The sequence below is a fragment of the Phoca vitulina genome, unplaced genomic scaffold, assembly GCF_004348235.1.
Source record: "Phoca vitulina isolate PV1807 unplaced genomic scaffold, GSC_HSeal_1.0 scaffold10, whole genome shotgun sequence".
NCBI classification, from domain to species: domain Eukaryota; kingdom Metazoa; phylum Chordata; class Mammalia; order Carnivora; family Phocidae; genus Phoca; species Phoca vitulina.
Window position 1 is genome coordinate 46,722,214 of NW_022589713.1, and position 16,117 is coordinate 46,738,330.

At 36.2% G+C, this 16,117-nt stretch overlaps 1 protein-coding gene across 11 annotated transcripts in view; it reads right to left on the bottom strand.

Annotated features, from left to right (window-relative positions):
• GOLGA4 (golgin A4) overlaps positions 1–16,117 on the bottom strand; it is a 128,099-nt gene that overhangs the window by 90,385 nt on the left and 21,597 nt on the right. For 6 of the 11 annotated variants that reach the window (XM_032409002.1, XM_032409005.1, XM_032409003.1 and 3 more), the window contains exons 3-4: positions 8,367–8,465; positions 4,235–4,300 (exon numbers count right to left, since the gene is read on the bottom strand). In XM_032409002.1, coding sequence (XP_032264893.1) covers positions 4,235–4,300; positions 8,367–8,465 — 165 coding nt within the window. Of the gene's footprint in view, positions 1–4,234; positions 4,301–8,062; positions 8,090–8,366; positions 8,466–16,117 lie in introns of those variants that run through there. The other 5 variants (XM_032409007.1, XM_032409010.1, XM_032409006.1 and 2 more) reach the window with 3 other exon arrangements.

Below are 16,117 nucleotides of genomic sequence, written 5' to 3' on the forward strand. Positions count from 1 at the left end.
AGGAAACAAACTGAGGGTTGCTGGAGTGGGGGGTGGGGTGGGAGGGACGGGGTGGCTGGGTGATAGACATTGGGGAGGGTATGTGCTATGGTGAGCACTGTGAATTGTACAGGACTGTTGAATCACAGATCTGTACCTCTGAAACAAATAATGCAATATATGTTAAGAAAAAAAAAAAGAAGAAGATAGCAGGAGGGGAAGAATGAAGAGGGGGAAATCGGAGGGGGAGACAAACCATGAGAGACGACTCTGAAAAACAAACTGAGGGTTCTGGGCGGGAGGGGGGGGGGAGGATGGGTTAGCCTGGTGATGGGTATTAAAGAGGGCACGTTCTGCATGGAGCACTGGGTGTTATGCACAAACAATGAATCATGGAACACTACATCAAAAACTAATGTTGTAATGTATGGTGATTAACATAACAATAAAAAATTTTTTAAAAAAAGATTGCCTCTAGGAGGGAGAAGAACCATAAAGGAACTTTCTGGGGTGTTGATAATGTTCTCTATTTCTGTATGGGTTTAGCATATGGGTTTGGCATATATATTTGTTAAAACTCAGTTAATGCACACTTGAGAATTGTATATTTCATTTACATAAAATTTACCTCAAAAAAGGACACAACTCCTAGAAGAAAAGATAGGCACTAAGCTCTCTGACATCAGTCTTAGCAGTATTTTTTTGGACCAGTCTCCTCAGGCAAGAGTAACAAAAGCTAAAATAAACAAATGGGATTATATCAAACTAAAAAGCTTTTTGCACAGTGAAGGAAACCATCAACAAAACGAAAAGGCAACCTACTGAATTGGAAAAGATATTTGCAAATCATACATTTGATAAGGGATTAATATCCAAAATATATAAAGAACTTACACAATATTAAAAAAATTTTTTTAATGGGCAAGGACTTGAATAGACATTTTTCCAAAGAAGACATGCAGATGGCCAACGGGCATGTGAAAAGATGCTCACCATCATCAGGGAAATGCACACCAAAACCACAATGAGGTATCACCTCACAGTAGTCAGATTGGCTATTATCAAAAAGACAAAAAATAGCAAGTGCTGGTGAGGATGTAGAAAAAAGGGAACCCTGGCTCACTGTTGGTGGGAATGTAAACTGGCATAGCCACTATGGAAAACAGTATGGAGGTTCATCAAAAAATAGAAATTAAAAATAGAACTACCATACGATCCAGCAATTCCACTTCTGGGTACTTACCTGAAACAAAAAAATGAAAACACCAACTCAAAGAAAATATATGTATCCTTACATTTCACTGCAGCATTATTTACACTAGCCAAGATACAGAAGGAACATCTAAGTGTCCTTCAACAGATGAATGGACAAAGAAGATGTGATATATATATATATGTATTATATTTATAACAGGAATATTAAAGGAATATATATATATAAGAATATTACTTAGCCATGTAAAAAGAATGAAATCTTGCCATTTGTGACATGGATGGACCTAGACGGTATTATGCTAAATGAGATAACTCAAAGAAAGACAAATGCCATATGATTTCACTTATCTGTAGAATCTAAAAAAAAATAAATAAAACAATACAGACTCAAAGATACAGGAAACAAACTATTGGTTGCCAGAGTGGGGAGGGGTCTGGGGAATAAGGCAAAATACATAATGAGAATTAATTAGGTAGAATCTTTCAGTTACAAAAGAAAGAAGTCAGGGGGATGTAATGTACAACATAGGGAACACAGTAATACTGTAATAACTTTGTATGGTGACAGATTCTGGTAACTAGATTAATCAGAGGGATCATTTCCTAACATATAAAAATATCAAATCACTATGATGTACACCTAGTATGAAACTAAAGGTATACTGTATGTCAATTATACTTCAATCTAAAAAAAAAATCTAGGGAGATAACTACCTTTTCGTCAGATAAATTAACTAAAGTAAATTTTCATCATGATTCATTACTATAGAACCACTAGGCTGTGTGTCCTTAGTAGCTATATACATAATTATACCACTAATTAAACCTCTGAAACTAGTCAATTCCATATCAAGGTCCTTTAAAATTTGACTTAACTTGTTTTTTTAACTTGAGAATTCTTATATATGGTATTTCCCTTTCTCTCTTCTTAAATTAATTAAAGCATTAATACTTAAGTACAAACACTGAACTCTGATTAATGATGTACATGCTAAAATATTAGGGGGAAGGATACTGTGGCCTGCAACTTACTTTGAAATGCATCAAAAACATAAAATGGATTGAGGGGCAGATAGAAGAATGTATACTGGGACAGATTTGTGATAAAGCAAGTATAGTAAAGTACCAATGATAGAATGTGGGTGGTAGGTACACAGATGCTCACTTTAAAGTTCTATTTCTCTATATGTTTGAAAATTTTCATAATATACTGTGAGGAAAAGAAAAACGGAATAAATGCTTGTTAAATCATGATATTGTGTGCCAAAACCAACTGATTTACGTAGGATGTCTGACCCAGTAATAAGGGGATCACAGGCAGCTATGTTTACGAACTCTTGGGCTTGCTTTGTACCATCTCTTCTTCTACCTTGGTGTCAACTCTGATTTCCTGCTGCTGTCAAGATGCCCAATTATAGTAAGCATTCCACCCCCTTTAAGAATATACATTATTCCCAATTTGCTAATAACAGCCAACAACCAACTTGTCAGAAATGTGTTTAAAAATAGACTCTGAGGGGCACCTGGGTGGCTCAGTCGGTTAAGCGTCTGCCTTCGGCTCAAGTCATGATCACAGGGTCCTGGGATCGAGCCCCGCATCAGGCTCCCTGCTCAGTGGAGAGCCTGCTTCTCCCTCTCCCTCTGTGGCTCCCTCTGCAGCTCCCCCTGCTTGTGTGCTCTCTCTGTCTGTCTGTCTGTCTCTCTCTCTCTCAAATAAATAAAATCTTTTAAAAAAATGTTTGAAAAATAGACTCTGAGTAAAGGCATCTCCCTTATTAGAATCAAATGAGATCATATATGTAAAATGTTTAACAATGCCAGACACATAGTAAATAAATACTACTTTATTATTTTTTAGAAAAATAGTTGTATTTTTTAAAGAAAGTTCAAAGCCTTCAGTGGGCTTACTTCCTGAACATTATGCATGCTCATTCTTCACCTTAATTAAAACTTAAATTTCTCCTAAATGTGTTATAAAGCTGGTTATCATTCATTCTAGTTTTTGTATTCATAACAGTATTTAGTCATTCTGGACTATTCTATAAGAGAGAAAAATAGGCATTCTAAATAATATTTTTTAATAATATTCACTAAAGATTACCGGGTCTGTCCAGTACCATTGGTGCATCCAAATATTTTACCCCTACTTCATGGCGCTCATAGAAAATGATGTATTTGTAGAGGACTTTGAATTAACTAGGGAGTCTGGGCAAAGCCAGAGTCAACAAGCTCAGGCACTTGGACTACGCCTAGAACTTGACCAGCCCCCATGAAAGGAATGAGGTTCTCAGTTCACAGAATCTGTTCATGGACTTTGGGAAGCTATAATCCGTACGTTTGCTAGACAATACTTTAGAATGTTTAGTCTACATAATTTAGTTCATAAATCATTTAGCTCATAAATTGTCTACATACATGCTCCAGGTTCACAGATTAAAAATGTTTTTGCCCTACATTAGAGACTGCTGAGAATGGCCAGGTTAATGATTATATCATCATCAAAGCCAAAGTAAACAAATGTTCATCTCAGACACTGCTGCCATTATGACGTTTTTAATGAATTTTTTTCTTTCTTTTTTGGAAAGAGTAAAAAAATGTCACTTGAGCTGTACTCCCCAAATAACTTCTAAATCAAAGATAACACAAGTAAAATACTATGCATTAGAGCAAACTTTAAGAGAAATCCCATTTCCTCCATATCCCCACCTTCTAAATTAAGTAACTCAATGTCTTCAGATATAAACTGTCCATAATCTTTTACAACTATAAAGTCAGATTCCTTTTTTTCAAAATTTTTCTCTTCACTGCCATTAATTTTTTAAATGAGTAACAATGGCATGTTACATGACTGGTGTACATACATGAACTACTTTCATTTAAAACTGTTTCCAAGAAAGCATCAACCAACCTGGATCTACCATACATATTATATGAAATGTATGGACATCACTATTTCAATAGAAAGTCAGGTGCTAATAATATAGATTGACCAACACTCTGAAACGACTTGCTATTTTCTAAAACAACATCAGTAACAGACCTGAGGAGTTGTTGGTTCACTTCCATTAACACTGTCGGAAGATTTCGTGGCTTGGATAGATGCATTCTAAGAAAAACAAAGAAACATCATAAAGAAAAGAAACAAAAAGCTGAGCTTTTAAAACTGTTAAGAACAAAAACCAAGTACCAAGACCTATTAGATACATTTATCAAACAAAATTAGTTCATTTATTAGAATGTTTTCATGCAAGGCAAAACTAGTATGGTCAGTATTTAGAAAATTTATTTTGCTATAATATATGTAACTAAATAGCAAAGATTAGTATGTAGCAAAGTTTATTTTAAACTAATCACATACGTCTCCCCATTATAATGTTCCCGGTTTTGTCCCCCATGACAAAATTAACATCAGGGATTCAATTAGCAAAACTCATTCAAATAGACAACTATCCAGAAAAATGTCAAATGTTCCCTATGATAAGATAATACTCAAATTAAAGTTATTTGGGCTAAGACCTGAAACACATCTTCCTAACAAGAAATGGAAATGCCTCATTCATCTGAAACCAGCAATCTAAATGAAATTATTATGGCAATTTTCAGAAAAACTTATAATTAAAAAATCTTCCACACATGAAAGCTTTTTGTTTTGTTCTGTTAGTATGATGAATGTTCTAAGTGACACTACATCATTCTGGCATTGGTTCCATGATAATGAATGAGATTGTTCGAGATGCAAACTTCTATACTGCCTTCGTAATACACTAACCAAAATTAGAGCTATATAAATAGCTCATGATAAAATAACTTTTAAATTTTAAACAAAGCATTAGAGCAAATACTAGCCACTATGTTTCAGTAAGTTGGTAGTTAAATTAAGACATTTCCCATACATTTCCATAATGGACCAAGGAAGGGTCAAATAACTGACCTTACTTATTCTTAAATATAAGTGGAGAAGGCACTTGGCTTTGCAAGTGTTCTCAAATTTTTGAACTCTCATTAGGTATTTGATACTAAGAAATTATTAATTTTTAGGTGTGATAAATGTATTGTGTTATATATTTTTAGTCATTATCTTTTAGAAATACATACCAAAACATTCAGATGGAATAAGGTTTTGAAATTTGCTAATAATGCAACAGAGATGGAGACAGGGGAAGGGAGGTGTGCATGTGTGGGTCGGTCGTTAGAGAAGTGCAGGTGTATGATAATAAATAAGATGAGTTATTAACTGAGGATATTGGGGGACGTGAGAGAGTTCTTATACCACTATCACTACTTCCACTTTTGGTTTGGATTTTTCTCTAATAACAACTGAAATACCTTCTCCCTCTAATATAAAAAGAGTTTTGGGTGTGGAGCCTGCTTAAGACTCTCTCTCTCCCTCTCCCTTTGCTCCCCCTACCCCCTGCTTGTATGCAGACACACTCTCTCTCTCTCTCTCTTTCAGGGAAAGAAAAAAAAAAGTCATCAAATTTTATCAGTCCAAGACATTTTCCTTTGTGTTACACAGGGGAGAAAAGTTGGGGGAACATAACATTTATCTTCCTGTTCTCTGCCATTTCAAAGAATTGCAAGTTGTATATACGGCTATATTTGTGTAGCGTGATAATTAATGCTTGCTGGCCCTAAAAATATACTACACTACACACTATACAATCAAAAACATACTTTATAGAGTTTGACAAGTCTTTCAGTCCATATGTTGAAAATTAACAGTTAAATTATGGAGAAAGGAAATGAAATGGTTCCCTAAAATATTTTAAGTTAGGAGGAAGAGTGGTGAGAGAGTCCATATTCTACTCTAAATTACTTGACACATGATTGTGATCCATACAAAAAGCTATTCTATAATTGTTTGACCTATCGCCCTACCAGACAAACACAACCTAACATTTAAAAACTTTCCCTCCCTGCATATATATTTCAATATATGTATTATACAATATATCTAAATAAATGCATGGCAGTTAAAGAAAGAATTGATCATGTTACCTTGTAAATTTAAATTACAAAACTGTATAAGCAAATTAAAGATTTTGAAACTACCTGAAATGCCTTCTTCATTTCTGCCCAGCAAATTCTCATTTACCTTTCAACTTTCAAATGCAGCTTCTTTAATGAAGCTTCATATGGCTTGCCTGAGGGCTAACACATTCCCTATACCTATATTTTCTTCTGTGAAGGTTTAATTCCTTTGTATTTCAAGCATATGTCTCCATACTAAACCATAAACTCTTGGAGGGCAGGAACCCTGTATTTTCGTCTTGGTCCCCAGGACCTAACTTCTGCCTGACTGGTGGTAGAAGTTCAGTATATGCTTGTCAAATCCTTATGCAGTTACTTCCTTCAGTATAAAAAGACTTCTGAAGTCCTTCTCCCAGAGAGAAGCTCAACACATGTCAATACTCAACTGTCACCGACACTTTCTCCTGGAGGCAATCCTAAGACAAGAGAAAAATTCTTCTACTCTAACGTGCATTTAATTTAAGAGCACACACAGGTTCCCTGCCAGATTTATCTTCAATTATGTTTTGTTCAATCTTTCAACAACTATTTATTGACCGCTGAGCACTAAGCAATTTTTAGAATTCGGGGTCATTTTTCAAAAAACTGAATTAGCTAAAAGTCAACAGCTGATGAACTCCTAAGTAGACCCTCACTAAATTTGTATTCCATTATAGGTTATGCTATGGTTTCCCTTTGTTACATGGAGAGAAATTTTTATCTGAACAAAATTTAAATAAGATTAATGAAAACTTTTAGTCTACTTAAATTATTTTTAAATAGTTAAAAAGCCTCTATCTCAAAATCATTAGCATTTTTCACAATAGAAGAGGTACTTAAGTTACTTTTATGTATATGGAAGTGGGCCTTGGAGCTCTTTTCTTTTAAGTCTCTGTTACTATTACATGAAGTATAAAGTAATATCATTTTGTGTTTTTAAAGTAAATTGGTAAGTTATCTTTAACTGGGACTCCTGTCTCCCTCTCAAACCAGTTTTGAAAATAGTGAAGTGTTACTTATAGCCAGAACGAAGGAGAGACCCTCTGCCCTAAGATCCAAGCTAGGGCGCCACTAAAACCCTCAGGTGCTTTCTTCTCTAAAACCAAGCTCAGGGTGCCTGAGTGGCTCAGAAGGTTAAGCGTCTGCCTTTGGCTCAGGTCATGATCCCAGGGTCCTGGGATTAAGCCCTATGTTGGGCTCCCTGCTCAGCGGGGAGTCTGCTTCTCCCTCTCCCTCTGCCCCCACCCCATTTGTTCTCTCTCTCTCAAATAAATAAAATCTTTTAAAAAAATTAAAAAAAAAACAAACCCAAGTTCAGAATGTAATTTAGGATTACTACTGACCATATGCAGACCAAGTTTTTACTGGCTGCATGGATTAAGTACAGAAATGTTCTAATTTCATCATAAGCTACTTAGTAAATTAAACCAGTTCTCATCATTTAGGAAAACCTTAATCCCAAGTCAGTCAGTGTCCAATGCAACAAAAAAAGCTATCCTTACTGGGCAATCAAACATCTGTAAGTTTTTAAATTTCCTATATTAAGAACTTAAGACACATATGAAAACAGTCTACTTTCTCAGAGTGAAATTATACACAAGATTCAAAATTGTATGAATTCAGTCAATTGAAAAATAATGAGATAATTACTTCCTTTCAGATGTTTAATATATAGAAAACTGGTATTCTCCCAAAATAAGATGTAATTATTTGTTACAGTAGAATCCACCTACCTGCTCAATGGTTCAATTACGGATTTACATACAATGCTTGTTTTTTTTCTTAAAATTTGAGTCACATCTCAAAATATTCTTGGCCTCCTACCAATAGTAAGACAGAGATTTCTAGTAATACATACCATTTTTAGTTAATGTGCAAACATTCCCTAGAGAGAAAATTTAGAGTTTAGACCAAGTTGAAGGTAGTCTTCACCACATTAATGAGAACAGTGTTATTTTGTCGTTGTTAGAAAGCTACCAGAAAACACACCAGCCATCAGAATTCAGCAATTCACTCTGATTTTTTAGAGCAGGGTTAGCAACAGGGCACTGAAGATGCTTTGAGAGACAGTCAGTGACAAGCAGCATGAGATTTGCTTCTAGAATTATCAAGTTACTTTGCTTCCCCACAAAGGGAATGCAGAAAGCGGTGGAAGGACTCACCACACTGTCAGTCTGTGTTTTAGGCTGTTTGGAGGAATCCAAAGCAAAAATAGTATACTCAGAGAGAAAAGCAGGCTCTGCTATCATCCCGGCTAGTAGCTGTCTCATTCAGTGTAAGAAGCAGAGGTATAAAAATAAAACAAATAATGAAAAAGAGATCACAGTAAGAGCATGCTGCAAAGTGTTCTCTCCACGCAGCATATACAACACTACAGTGGTCTTGCCCCACTGCAACTGCTACCATCTCTCCACCCACAGAAATAACAAGTTACTGGGAAGGTTAGCAATGGAGAGGAGTTGAGCCGTTTAGAAACTCAAAGCCCAACCTGAACCAACTTGCTTACTGGCATACAAACGATATATGCAACAGCCACCACTGCACACCGCATGTCTGCCAATTTGGTGTAAGAGTCTAATCCAATAAAAAACCATACATGGTAAAGAACACAAAGCCTTAATATAACAAATACTAACCATTTTTATACATTCAAAAAGACAGCATTGAAATTTATGGGGAGGACAAAACACATAAAATTTTAAATCATTTATTTTGTACTTAGAAACAAAAATAGTTTTCTCCAATATGTACAAAGCAACTTTTGAAACTGAAATTCATATAACAAGTTTTAAGGATAAATTCTTTTATACTAATTCTTGTAATATGTATTCTCTTCTGTCCTTCAGTCTTCTTTCAGAAACTATATACACCAAAATACTAATAATCATGAATTGGATTTAGAAGAAATTATAATTAAAATGAACTTTTATATGTAAAACTGCTGAAATCTGAATAAGCTCTGTGGATGTCACACAGTTTACCAATGTCAATTCCCCCGTTTTGATAGCATACAATAGTTATACAAGACATCTTTGGGAGAAAATGGGTAAAAGGTACATAGGCCCTCCCTAAAAAAATTTTAAAACCTGTGGATCTATGATTTTTTCAAAATAAAAACTAAAAAAACTAATCCTTTACAAATATTAAAACTGCAATTAATGTATATTATGTTATAATATTATATATAAATAAAGAACTTATATCAGAAAATAAATGTTGCACAAGCTTAAGAACTTACACTTTTCATCTCAGTATGGTAGAGTTATGGATATGGCTATAGAGCCTCCAGTAACTCTTCATTTGGTCCTAAAAGTTAAGTAATAGTGGTGTACTAAAATGTACTAGATGCCTGTTTGGCTCTGGGCACTCAACCTATCCAAGTTTCTACTCTTGCTGAAAATCTGAACTCTCCTGGCAACTCAGAAAGGTCATCCTTGAAATGGATGTGATTTTAAATTAAGGGCTATACAAATTCACTCTTCTTAGGCTTCCAAAATTAACATTTGAAATGAAGTCACTCTGGCCCACAACAAAATAATTTAAAATTTCACAGTAAAGAGTATATTTGAAATCTTAAGGAAAAAACACAAAAGCGGATACCCAGTATAGAAAAACATGCTGACCAAACATTTCAAAGGAAGATGCTGCCAAACAACAATTTACACTCCTGCCCCTAGCCCAAGTAAAAGCCAAGTGTATCAAAATTAGTTTCCATTGACAGCTACCTCAAAACCTAAAGAGCCTTTCTTCCCACTTGCTGTTCTTGTCATTTGCTTCTTATGCCTATGAAAATCTTACATCAGTTCCCAAATATTCTCAATCAAATTCTGTCTCAACTCTGTATCTCTCAAACTCTGTTCAAATTCTAATCGAACTCTATTAAGAACTTAAGTCACCTCTTCCGTGGTCCTTACGTGAAGCCATCAGTTGAACTAACACTGATTGAAGTTATATTATGTCTAAACATTCATGAAGATACCTAAAACTCCCATTAGATAATGTCTCTTATTCTCACATATATATATTTCTTTATCTCTATGAGTTTTTGGTGGGATTACTCTGTATTCTTTTTAAATACCCTGATTTTCCCATGAATTGGGACTTGTCTGAGTTTTATTCTATGTTTTTATATCAAATTTTTTTTCACTTCAAGGATTTCTAATTGGTTCTTTTTCATATCTACCTAATCTACTTTTGTTTTGGTCTGTTTTTCCCCCATAATTTTATTTTCTTTTTCAGAGAATTATTACTGCATGTATCTTATTAAAGATATTTGTTTTAAAGTCTTTTCTAGACTACTCTATTATTTGAATTTCATCTAGGATAAATTTATATTCCAATTCCTGTTTTTATTGGCTGCCTTCCTAGCATTTGTTTTAGAATTTTCATTTACAGGTTCACTTTGAGGAAGGTATCATCTTTCTCCTTCCTTCTGCACTCATCTTTCCTTATCCAGTCAATCTGATTCCCTAGGCTCCACTTTGAGTTTCCTGCCCTATGGCAATATAGGGGCTATCACTGACTCAGTCACAATAAGCCAATGTGAGTTTGCTTCAGTTCTTGGTCATGAGGCCTCCCTAGGGACACCAGCTTCTCATAATGGGCCACAGAGAGCTAAAGGCAGCAGTCAGCGAAAGCTTTTCTCCACCTCTTTCCTCCAGTGCTGGGAGCCCCACTTCAGCTCCTGTCTTGCAGCACTAAATCTAACTTTGGCAGCACAGAACCCTCCCAGTCCTTTTTTTTTTTTTTCATCATTAGTTTTTGATGTAGTGTTCCATGATTCATTATTTGCGTGTAACACCCAGTGCTCCTTGCAGTACGTGCCCTCTTTAATACCCATCACCAGGCTAACCCATCCCCCTCCCCCCCTCCCCTCTAGAACCCTCAGTTTGTTTCTCAGAGTCCATACTCTCTCATGGTTTGTCTCCCCCTCCGATTTCCTCCCCTTCATTTTTCCCTTCCTACTATCTTCTTCTTTTTTTTTTTTATTAACATATAATGTATTATTTGTTTCAGAGGTACAGGTCTGTGATTCATCAGTTTTACACAATTCACAGCGCTCACCATAGCACATACCCTCCCCAGTGTCTATCACCCAGCCACCCCATCCCTCCCAACCCCCCATCACTCCAGCAACCCTCAGTTTGTTTCCTGAGATTAAGAATTCCTCATATCAGTGAGGTCATATGATACATGTCTTTCTCTGATTGACTTATTTCATCCTTCTTAACCAGAGTTCAAAGAGAAAATTAAGTCCTAATGACTGCCCTACGGCATCCACTAGCATTCACTGTATGTAACAAATTAGCATATCTCCTATGAATTAATGTATCTCCTAGTAGAGGCGGGTCTCTAAAAAGTTTAGTACCTTAGCAAGTGTGTATAAGTTTTGTTTCTATCTTCCTAGATACTGTTATATACAGATGTCAGCTACAACACTTACTTACTAGTAGGGGACATTAAACTCATTCTGCTTTTATTTCCAACAATGTACATTTTAAGAAGTGTTTGTCATAATATACTCTATCAAAGATCCAAGAATAAAATTGTTTACAGCATGTTGACAGCAGCAGCAGATGAGAAAATATTCATTCAGTACAGACCATGGGTAAATCATTTTTTTTTTTAAAGATTTTATTTATTTTTCAACAGAGAGAGAGAGACAGCGAGAGAGGGAACACAAGCAGGGGGAGTGGGAGAGGGAGAAGCAGGCTTTCCGCTGAGCAGGGAGCCCGATGTGGGACTCGATCCCAGGACCCTGGGATCATGACCTGAGCTGAAGGTAGACGCTTAACGACTGAGCCACCCAGGCACCCTTGGTAAATCATTTTGAATAAATTCAAGACCATTTTGTCTATATAAATATATCTACTATATATAAAGTCTCTAAACAAAAAAGTAGCAAATCAGCACAAGCTGTTAACATTCCCTTGCCCTAATCACTACTGAAAAGACCAACGGTATATAAAAATGGGAAGAAAGTTATATCGGACTAGGAAACCAGGAAGCAGCAATATGGATTCAAGGAATTTCTATTAAGTCCTAGGGCACCTGCTTAAGAAAAATAAGTCTTCAAAGATCAGCTAGCAGGGCGCCTGGGTGGCTCAGTCGGTTAAGCGTCTGCCTTCAGATCAGGTCATGATCTCTGGGTCCTGGGATCAAGCCCCACACTGGTCTCCCTGTTCAGGGGGGAGTCTGCTTTTGCCTCTCCCTCTCCCCCCTGTTCCTGCTGTCTCTCTCTCTCACTCATGCTCTCTCTCTCTCTCAAATAAAATAAACAAAATTTTAAAGAAAGAAAGAAAGATCAGCTCGCCATTCTAATTCTGAAAATGCTCAGCATACTCAACAAGTGGGGAGTCTGCTTGAGGATTCTTTCTCTCTCCTCTCCCTCTGCCCCTCCCCCAGCTCATGCTCACTCATGTGCACTCTCTCAAATAAATAAATAAATCTTAAAAAAAAAAAAAAAACAACAACAAACAACACTTCCCACAAAGAAAAGCCCAGGATCAGATGGCTTCACTGGCAAATTATACCAAACATCTGAATAATTACTACTAATCTTCACAAGCTCTTCCCAAAAAATATAAGCAGAGGGAATACTTCCCAACTCATTTTATAAGGCTAATATTATCCTGATACCAAAACCAGACATCACAAAAAAGAAAACCACAGACCAACATCTCATGAATATAGACACAAAAATCCACAATAAAATACTAGCAAATCAAACCCAGCAATATAAGATGTACACCATGAACAAGTGGGATTTATCCCAGGAATGCAAGGTTAGTTTAACATCCAAAAACCAATTAATATAATACACCATATCAACAGAATAAAGGACAAAACCACATGCCCATTTCAATAAACACAAAGAAAGCATTCGATAAAATTAAACACTGCTTCTAAGAATGCTCAACAAATTAGGAAAGAAAGGGAACTTTCTCAGCATAATAAAGGCAATTTACTAACTCCAACAGATAACATCATACTTAAAGACAAAAAGACTGAATACCTTCCCCCTAAGATCAGGAATGAGATAGGTATGTCTGCTTCCACCACTTCTGTTCAACACTGTACTAAAGGTCCTAGCCAGAGCAACTAGGAAGAAAATGTTATAAAAGGCAACCAGATTAAAGGAAGATATAAAACTACCTCTGTTTGCAGATAACAGGATCTTGTACATAGAAAATACTAAGTAATCTACTAAATAACTATTAGAACCTAATAAATGAGTTCTGCAAGGTTGCAGGATACAAGATCAATTGACAAAAATCAATTTTATTTCTACAGTGACAATGAGAAAACCAAAAATGAAATTAAGAAAACAATCCCGTTTACAGTAACATCCAGAAGAATAAAATACTTGAAAATAAATTTAACAAAAGTAGTACAGACCTTATATTCTGAAAAGCATACTTTTAAAAAAAAAAAAAATTAAAGAAGATCTAAATAAATGGAGGGGGAGAGGGAAAAAAGAGAGGGGAAGAAGATAAAAAGCTTCCCAACTAATAAAAACTGATAAAGACAACACAAAAAGAAAAATACAAGCCACTCCCCTTACAAACAGAGTTGGGAGACATGTATATAAAGTAACTATCAAAGTGAGTACAGCAGAATATTAATAATGCAATCTGATCAGTTGAGTTGATTTAAGGAACGAACAATTGGCTTAATATTAGGAAGCCTATTAATATAACTCATATCCTATCATTAGACCAAAAGAAAAAACTATGAGAGGGGCACCTGGATGGCTCAGTCATTAAGTGTCTGCCTTCGGCTCAGGTCATGATCTCAGGTCCTGGGATCGAGCCCCACATCAGGCTCCCTGCTCAGCGGAGAGCCTGCTTCTCCCTCTCCCTCTGCCTGCCTCTCTGCCTACTTGTGCACTCTCTCTGTCAAATAATAAATAAAATCTTTAAAAAAAAAAAAGAAAAGAAAAGAAAAAAAGAAGAAACTATGAGAACTGAATAGATACTAAGGCAACTTGACAGGGGTAAAAGACTTGCATTAACTGACAGAGGGTAGGGACAGGTAGCTTCCAGTCTAATGTCTAACAAAGTAAAAGCATACCAGCTTTGAAAGTCAATCTATTTAGGGGCAAAATTCATTCCAAACTTAAGAAGAAATGTTTCTCGCCCATTACTTTCAAGATACTTCTCAGTAACTCCTGAGAGTGTCATAGAATAGTACAAACTGACTTGGAATGGCAAAGACAACTAGAGAAGCGGTATTTTATTTCTGAAAGATGTCTCAGACCAAGAAGAATAAAAAAGAGGGGCGCCTGGCTGGCTCAGTCAGTGGAGCATGCAAATCTTGATCTCAGGGTTATGAGTTCAAGCCCCACGCTGGGTATAAAGATTGTTTGAAAACAAAATTTAAAAAGGTGGGGGGAGGGGGAGGAAGAAGAAGAAAAAGTGACATCTTTCTCAATGTTTGGGAAAGCATTCCAATCCAAAGCAGCCTGATGCTTCATTATTTCTTCCCTTGTAATGTCACAATTAAAAATTTAGTGTCTGTGCTATCCAAGAGCTGACAGGTACAGAAAAAGCCTTTTCGTTTCTGTATCATAATAATCTTTTTATGTGATTCAAAAATCATGAGTATTTTCATACTTCTAAATTCACTTGCTCCTCACAAGAACCCTATGAGAGGAGATATTCATTATAACACAATTCTAAAGATGCGAAAGCTGAGGCTCTAAGAAGTTAAAAGCAGTTTTGTCCAAAGTCACACAGCAAGTAAGGGATGATATCCTGTGATCCCTCCACCATTCCAGGTTGCCTCTCTGCATGTAGGGAAGCAAAAAAGCATATGGTATTTATGAACACACATCTACTAAACAGAATGGAATCCATCAATCAATTAACCAGAGCTATTTATTTCTATGCGTCATTTTTTTAGCAAAAAAACAAACAAACAAAAAAGGATTCTAAGAAAATAAACTGATTTCTGGAATTTAATTTTAAAACAATATGAAGGGGTGCCTGGGTGGCTTAGTCGTTAAGTGTCTGCCTTCAGCTCAGGTTATGATTCCAGGGTCCTGGGATCAAGCCCCACATTGGACTCCCTGCTCTGCGGGAAGCCTGCTTCTCCCTCTCCCACTCCCCCTGCTGTGTTCCCTCTCTCGCTGTCTCTCTCTCTCTCTGTCAAATAAATAAATAAAATCTTCAAAAAAATAAAACAATATGAAAATGTTGGCTAGACGAGTCCCTAGGATAAGGATAAGAATGGACAAGCCTAAACTATGAGGAAGTGTGTCCAAAAGACAGCAAATTAGAGAGCAGGGTAAGTAAAGATATCAATCCTTCCTTCAAAAGTTCAGCAAGTAAAGAGACAGAGCGACAACATCCCTAGGACCTTAGTCTACATAATGGTCCATCTGTTTCCCTCCCTTCAGGTAGGGACCTAAGCAAAGTAAGCTGAGCAGACCTTCCCATCTTCCATGGCTGCCCCCAGAAACTACTTAAAACTTAACGAGCACCTACTATGTGCAAAGCACCATGCTAGAAGATTTACATACTGGTAAACCCCCACAAAACAAGTATTATTATTTCCATTTTACAAAGAGAAAATCTGAGTTACTGGAAGGTTAACTTCCAAAGGTCCTTCAGCCAGCAAGTGACAAAGCCTGGATGTAAATCCAGGCTGATCCAGATGACTCCAAAAACTATCCTCTTCTCAATAGTCTACACCAGGTCTTACTCCAAACAAATTACATAAACAGATCTTCATGCTCTTAGAAAAATCATTAGATTCAGCCACAAAAAGGAATGAAGTATGAAACATGCTACAACATAAACCTTCAAAATATCATGCTAAAAGAGCCAGACACAAAAGGTTACAAATTGTATGGTTCCATTTATACAAAATATCCAGAATAAATGGATCCATAATGACAGTAAGCAGATTA